The 8,241-nt window shown below is 31.6% G+C and overlaps 1 protein-coding gene across 1 annotated transcript; it reads left to right on the forward strand.

The window, feature by feature from the left end:
* Positions 1 to 2,655: 2,655 nt before the first annotated feature.
* LOC124827572 (expansin-A10-like) lies at positions 2,656 to 4,779 on the forward strand. The gene is made up of 4 exons (XM_047300654.2): positions 2,656 to 2,814; positions 2,948 to 3,090; positions 3,222 to 3,534; positions 3,891 to 4,779. The coding sequence occupies exons 2-4, from the start codon at positions 2,952 to 2,954 to the stop codon at positions 4,195 to 4,197; spliced, it is 759 nt and encodes a 252-aa protein (XP_047156610.1). The 5' UTR covers positions 2,656 to 2,814; positions 2,948 to 2,951; the 3' UTR covers positions 4,198 to 4,779.
* The last annotated feature ends 3,462 nt before the right edge of the window (positions 4,780 to 8,241 follow it).

The following is an 8,241-nucleotide window of genomic DNA, read 5'->3' on the forward strand; positions in this document are numbered from 1 at the left end:
GATAACTCCTTGTTTATGCTCTATAGAGTATAAATAATACATGTGCACACCTATAGTGAAGTCTTATCTCATTGCATATATTTGAATAATCGAGTCTAATGTCAACTGTATTGTGTGTCTATTTGAGTTAATGAAATTCATAAACGATTAGTATAAATATATGATGTGATAATTGTACTATGATATTTCTTGTTTCTCTCTAGCTTACCTTGCTTTCTTTTATTTGTGTGTGTTGTTATTCTTTTGTAATGATCACCTCTCGGTATGAGCATAAGATGAGTTAGGTGCTGACATACTGTTAGTGGAAGACAATGACTTGGAGACATAATTATATCATTTTATCTAACATTTATCTATAGAAGTTTCTTCTTTTTGAACAACTTTAAGAGCTTCTATTAATATTATAATGGATAAATATATTAATATTTTATATTTTCTATTAATTTGTCATGCATTATCAAAATTTACAATTTTTTATTTAGTAGTTTTATATTATTAAATAGGATGTTATAATTTTCAATTCCATTAATTCACTCTAATAGAATTATGAAATTACAAATTATAAGATTAAAATAATATAAAATGAGAAAATGAATATATTATAAAATAATAAAATATAAAATTATAAAATTAGTTAACTTATGAATTTTTAATTATATAATTTAAAATTTATATGGCCAAATTTATAAAATATAAAACTAAAAATAACTAAAAAATTAAAGGAAAATTATAAAAATATAATATTAAAAAACTAAAATATTAAAATAAAATTATAAAATATAAAAATAGAAAAATATATAATTACAAATTAAATAATTATAAACTATAAAATTAAAAATTAAAAATTAAAAAAATCACAAATTATTAAATTTTATATTTTGATATTTTATAATTTCATAGTTTTGTAATTTGTAATTTTATAATACTTTAATCTTATAATTTCGTACTTCTATAATTCTATAATTCTATAATTTTATAATTTTATAATTTTATAATTTTATAATTTTATAATTTTATAATTTTATAATTTTATAATTTTATAATTTTATAATTTTATAATTTTATAATTTTATAATTTTATAATTTTATAATTTTATAATTTTATAATTTTATAATTTTATAATTTTATAATTTTATAATTTTATAATTTTATAATTTTATAATTTTATAATTTTATAATTTTATAATTTTATAATTTTATAATTTTATAATTTTATAATTTTATAATTTTATAATTTTATAATTTTATAATTTTATAATTTTATAATTTTATAATTTTATAATTTTATAATTTTATAATTTTATAATTTTATAATTTTATATTATAATTTTATAATTTTATAATTTTATAATTTTATAATTTTATAATTTTATAATTTTATAATTTTATAAAAATACATAAATAGATACATTGATACTTCAAATCCTATAAATCAATTGTTATTACATTAAAATTTATTAAAAAATAAAATATAATAATACAAAGTATGGGAATGAACTTTTTATTAAAAAATAAAATATAATAATACAAAATATAATAAGATAGTACAAAATAAATGTGTTCAAACTTTTTAAGCATGTATCTATGCAAGTAATTTATAATAAGAGTAGATTTGAAACTTCCTCTATTATTAAATTCTTGGTTTTTAACCTCTGAAATTTATTCCACATGTTGATAAATTCTCAAGTCTCATCATTCTCTTTTTCGAAAATATACTCTTACTAAAATGTCATTATTTTCTTAGGTTGTAATATGGGTTACTTTTTTTCTTTCTAGCATAGTTCAGGTTATTTTGGGAAAACTAAAATAATATATTAACTTCATAAAATATTTATAAGACTTTTTATTTAATTTTTTGTTTCTACTTTACAATACATTCTGTGACACCCGGGCACGGAGACGAGGGCGGGGAGTGACGCCGGTGCAAGAAGCATGGTGCAGGGGGCACAGACAAGGAGCGGCTCCTGGCAGCTTCGGGTGGAAGGGGTACATGGACGAATCGAACATACACCGGAATGAGAGTGATCTGGAGACTGTGTAGGTATGGGACTATACAGTTGAAGGATAGCTTAAAGGAATTGATTTGACTACTCATATCACCAAAAATGCATTTACTTTTCGGTAGCCTAGCCCATAAGAACTCTAAACAAAATATAATATTCATATTTTTTAAAACATATGTAACTTTTACAATAAGGTTACTAAAATTATGTTACTCTGTTAACAAATATGTTATTTTTGGAAAAAAAATAAATATTATATTTAAAAATAAAAGTTCCAGATGATAATATTATAAAATGAATACTTTAACTATAAACTAAATTATTTTTTATTTTATTTTTAAATCCCATCCATTTTTCTTGTGACAACAACATTTTCCATGAGAGAAAAAGAACAGAAAAAAAGAGTTGAAAAAGCGTAGGGATTGTGCAAAAGGGTATTTGCGGCAAACGGAAGATGCTTGCATGTGGCAATGGCAGCATAACTCAAAACCGCTATGTCCCACATCGATTTCGTAGATTTTCCAGCAAGGAAAGCTACAAAACCACACGGCTTCAGCTACAAAACAGCTTTTAGTAGCTTCAAATGTGGGCCCCTTTGCAAATTGCACTGTTTTAAAGCGTTACAGAAACCGCTTATACCCTCTGCAGTTTTTGGTCCCAACACTTTTAAAAGTGTCAGTTAAAGCTACGACTGACCCTATTGCTTGTGCCTTCCAAGGTCTATAAATTGAGTACCAGCCCCCTTCACTTTTCCTTCACTCATCCACTTCACATTGTCTCTCACACTGAAATTCAACCTTCTCTGTCAAAGTAATTGCAAATTTCCATTGCATCATGTCAACTTCTTGCTGCACATTTCTAGCTAAATGTTGCATGCAATTTCACAAAAACATTACTAGAAGGAACCCAAATGACTAATTGTGTTTGTTTTGGATTTGTTCAGGAAAATGGCTCAATTTGGTTTGCTGGTCTTGGTGGGGCTTCTTCTCACAATGTTCTCCTCTGCCTATGGCTATGGCTATGGTGGAGGCTGGGTTAATGCGCACGCTACCTTCTATGGAGGGAGTGATGCATCTGGAACAATGGGTATGTAGCAATCATAAGAAAGATCCAATTTTTATTTTTCTTTTTGGATGGAATTTAGAACTTGTTAATTGATTATGGCCTAAAAAGGCAACTCTTTTTGACTGATCTATTTGGTAATGAAACTTGTGTAGGTGGGGCTTGTGGGTATGGGAACCTCTACAGCCAGGGTTATGGAACAAACACTGCTGCTTTAAGCACTGCTTTGTTCAACAATGGTCTGAGCTGTGGTTCATGCTATGAGATAAGGTGTGTGAGTGACCACAGATGGTGCCTTCCCGGTTCCATTTTGGTCACTGCCACCAATTTCTGCCCTCCAAATAATGCCTTACCCAACAATGCAGGAGGGTGGTGCAACCCTCCCCTGCACCATTTTGACCTCTCTCAACCTGTTTTTCTGCGCATTGCACAATACAAAGCAGGAATCGTGCCTGTGTCCTATAGAAGGTAAGCAATTGTCTTCATTTTTGTTCTTTGGTTTTTCAGTAAAATGAAACTACCTTACTCTCCTGTCACCTTCAACTTTTCAAAAGGAGTTTTCTCTTGAACTGTTTTTAACTCATGTTCTTGGAAGTTTCCTTTCTTTCTCTTTCCATATAGTGGTAAATGACCAAACCACTATCTTCTCAAAGTTGGTAACTTTACAGTGAAACTAGTGTTTTCCACCTACTTGGTTAATGTTTGTATGTACTATATAGGAATAATACAAAGGTATTGGGTAGATTTGTTGCTTATAAGCAGCAAAGTTTAATTTATTCCAAAGTAGCATGTATAAGTTTCGTGTATGTGTGGATTTTGTGTAGGGTGGCCTGCAGAAGAAGGGGTGGCATAAGGTTCACAATCAATGGTCACTCCTACTTCAACCTGGTCCTGATAACAAACGTAGGAGGTGCTGGGGATGTGCATGGTGTGGCCATAAAAGGTTCAAGAACTGGGTGGATGCCAATGTCCAGGAACTGGGGTCAGAACTGGCAGAGCAACAACTATCTCAATGGCCAAAGCCTCTCCTTTAAGGTCACAGCTAGTGATGGCCAGACAGTGGTGTCCTACAACGTTGCCCCTGCTGGGTGGTCCTTTGGACAAACATACACTGGTGCTCAATTCCGCTAGGGACCATAATCATTCACCACTGCAAGTTCAAATATTTAGATACACCACTATATATAAATATATGTTTCTATAATTTCTCAATTTAAGTGTTAGTATGACGACTCAACAGTATACTAAGGTATTATATAGTATGCTACTTGGTGGAGGGGTGGGGTCAATTGGTATTATTCTTGGGATCATAAAATGGTTAAGGCTTATTTTAAGCTGGCTCTTAATCATAAGGGGTTCCCCATTCTTAGGGTCTTTTTTACTATTGGGGTATTTTTCATTTTTGGAAGTATTTTTCAACCTTTCTGCTGCTGAAAGCTAGCAGAGATGGAGTTTTCATAGTTTATGTGACCTACTAAATTGGAGGAGGTGGACTATGTTGTACCACCCGCCGTTAGTATTGCAATTTTTACTTTTACTTTTGTTCACCGTTGTGATTTTTAGAAACATTGTTTGCTACTCATATGTTGTAAGCAACCTTGGCTGTATCCAACTTTCTAAGTGTCTTAGTATGTCTTTCTTTGTATTCAACTTTCAAAGTGTAAATTTCCCTATTTCTACAATATGGAATGTTGCTGTAATTTACTATCACAAGCTCCTTCTCTCTTGTTTATTCTGCCAATTAGTGTGTGTGTGTGTGTGAAATTAGTGGTTGTTTTACATATAATTTGCTTTTAGTTTACATCGTTCTAAAAATTTTAGTATCTACCACTTATAACTGATAAAAAAAAATGGTAACTTTTAAAGCAAAGATTTTAGTATCTAACACTTATAACTAAAAAAAATGGTAACTTTTAAAAGCACAAAATGATAACGTCAACAAACGATGGAAATGTTTTGTACGGAGTTTTAAACACCTTGAAGGCGTGAATGGTTAATGTAGCCACCAAATTAGGTAATATTTAATGTTTGTAGCGACTTATTGCAATACATTTCTTTATTTTAATAACCGTCTTAAATTCTACACTTTAAAGCCACAAAATCGCTGAGGTCATTAAATTATTCAAATATTGTATCCACTTTTAAACTCGTCCAAAGTTTAAACCAAGGCTTCAGTAAATTAATTAATTATACATACATATATATATACATACATATATATATATATACATACATATATATATATATATATATATATATATATATAGGTAATGTAGGGTTGATTGGATGAATGGAGTGAAATGGGCTTTTTGGATTTACAATTACTCACTAAGAAGGGAAAAGCCCAAATATGAAACAGGGACAAATAAATACCTGGGCTGTTTATTTCTTCCAAATAGAAAATTATTATTATTATTCGGTTTATGTTTTGCATTTCAATCGCATTCTAAAGTCCAATACTTTGTGTTTATATTTATGTCACTTTTATTTCTTAAAATAATCTTTACTAAAATGTACTTTTTCAATTCTAGAAAATACTTTTTGAAAACAAATTTTCAGAAAAATATTAGCACGCCAATTTAGAATTTGTTTGAATGAAGAGATGGAAATTTGGGAAAGAAAAAAAGTAGAGTAAAATGTGAAATCATTTGGATTTAATGAAAGAAAAGAAAAACAAAAATAACTTAGCAGAAAAGTGTATTATAACTAGCATAAAAGACCATTAGAGGACTTTCCCTCTTAACTTAAAAATCCCTTTTTCACACTTGTCAAAGGAAGATTCTCATTAAATTAATACATTAAAAATATTTTTTTAATATAAAATAAAATTATATTAATAATTTTGACAGATATAAATATCAATTTTCTTTGCTTAATAAATCTAACCTTGAAGCATAAGGCTACAACATTGTAACATTGCTTGTGTTTTGAAATGCAATGTTTCTGAAACTTGTGTCAACCTCCTATTGAAATAAGTATCTGTCTCAAGATTCAGTCTAGATATTTTATAGAAAATATAAAAGAAAATACATAAAAGTCAAGGTTTTCCTTTATTCTCATCCCAGTATTATTTAATTAAAATTAAACTTAGAGTTTTTCATGCATGTTTTTATTATATGAATTATTGAAGTAAAACTTCAATTTTAATGGGAGAAAAAAAAATAACAGTATCAAAAAATAGTTATTCGTTTTGTTCTAGATTATCTTTTTTCTCTTAATTTTTGTGTAATGGTAATAATTGTAAATAAGTTTGGGGGAGAATGTTACTAGAATGAATTTTCGAACTTTGTAATATTAATATTTAATTAATTAATTAATCAATTGCCACTAAGTACTTGTGATAACATATCATTAATTACTAGTAACACTTTTAGCATATGTATGTTCTTTCAATGACTAATTTCTTTTACGGATCGTAAAATAATGTGGATCTCATTCGAATTGTTTTTTAATAATTCATGCACATAACTAACTTAATTAAATTACAAATAATAGTTGTCTTTAATTAGTATTTTTATGGTTTAATTGCTTCCTTTGTCCCCAGTTTGGTTGAATTGTGTCAAATTCATCCTCATTTTTAAAAAAGTTTCATTGTCGTCCTCACGTGGTGTAAAAGTGTCAATTGAATCCAAACATAGAAAAAATTTGTGTCAAAGTAGTCATCTCCGTTAAATACACACTAACGATGTTAAGTGGCTGATTATTTGGCATTAGAAAATTAAAACGTGGCAAATGAGTCACAGTAGTGGTAATGACGTGTGAATGACGTGGCATACGGCAATGAAACTTTCAAATCTTCCTCATTCTTCCAGTTCAGAAAGACATGAGACTCTTATTCTTTCAGCTAGGAACTCCGACGAAGGATCGTCTCCCTGCGCGCATACGGCTGCCCCCACCAAACCGACCACCGCGAAGAGGCCCTCCGCCTGGTCCATGACGTCACCGGCGACCCCAAGCGCCACCAGGATCGCGGCTGGCCGCGGTGTCAGGTCCTCTCTCCTGCCCCCTTTCCGCGCGATAGAGGAGAAACTCTTTCAGTCCGACACCGGCCTCCGCTTGGGCACGTCCAGCCACCGGAGGCAGCGTTCAGGCCCTTCTCACCCTCCGATTCGGCGCGAGTTCTCTTCCTTCTCCATCGAACACCGCCAGTGCCACGAAACGCGGCCAAGGTCGCCGCCAGTTACCGAACCCCGAACACCACCTCTGAGGCAACGAGCGAAACCCTACCGTCGACGAAGCTAGTCACCATCGTTCTCGCCGGAGTTCGTTTCGTCATCGACGCCACCGATGGCGCCTCTCCCTCTCTTTTCTATCCTTTTTATTTACTGGTTGGTTTGGGATTTGGTTCTTGGAATGGTTGATGGATGATCCAGTGAGAAAAATGGGGATGAATTTGACGAATTCTAGAACGGAAAGGGTGGAAATCCGAGAGGGGCTGATCACGGGTGTTGGAGATGAAGGCCCCTGTTGGAGATGAAGGCCCCTGTTGGAGATGAAGGCCCATGAGGTAAGGAAGAAGATGAGGGTGATGAGTAGAGGGGTCAGTGCCACGAAGGGGTGAAGATTGATGATGGTCGTTGGCCGTATGCCACGTCATTGACACGTCATTACCACTACTGTGACTCATTTGCCACGTTTTAATTTTCTAATGCCAAATAATCAGTCACTTAACACCGTTAGTGTGTATTTAACGGAGATGACTACTTTGACACAAATTTTTTCTATGTTTGGATTCAATTGACACTTTTACACCACGTGAGGACGACAATGAAACTTTTTTAAAAATGAGGATGAATTTGACACAATTCAACCAAACTGGGGACAAAGGAAGCAATTAAACCTATTTTTATTCCACCGAATAACTTGACAATTATTCAAAGAGAGGGCAAAATATATCTTTCTAATTTTTCTTTTTTATATAAGAAGAACTTGAGGTCCCAAAAACAATATACAATAATAAAAGAGAGTTCAAAAGATATATTTTTAATTCTTCCTGCACCTCCCATTTTTCTTCCTCCACCTCCTATTTTGTTTTCTTTTTTGACAATTATTCAGAAAGTCCAAAAAAATATCTTTTTAATTTTTCTTTTTTATAAGAAGAACTTGAGGTCCCAAAAACAATATCCATTAAAAGAGAGTGCAAAATACATCTTTCTGATTCTTCATGCACCTCCC

The sequence above is a fragment of the Vigna umbellata genome, chromosome 3 (genome assembly GCF_029865625.1).
Source record: "Vigna umbellata cultivar VRB3 chromosome 3, Vumbellata_1.0, whole genome shotgun sequence".
NCBI classification, from domain to species: Eukaryota; Viridiplantae; Streptophyta; class Magnoliopsida; order Fabales; family Fabaceae; genus Vigna; species Vigna umbellata.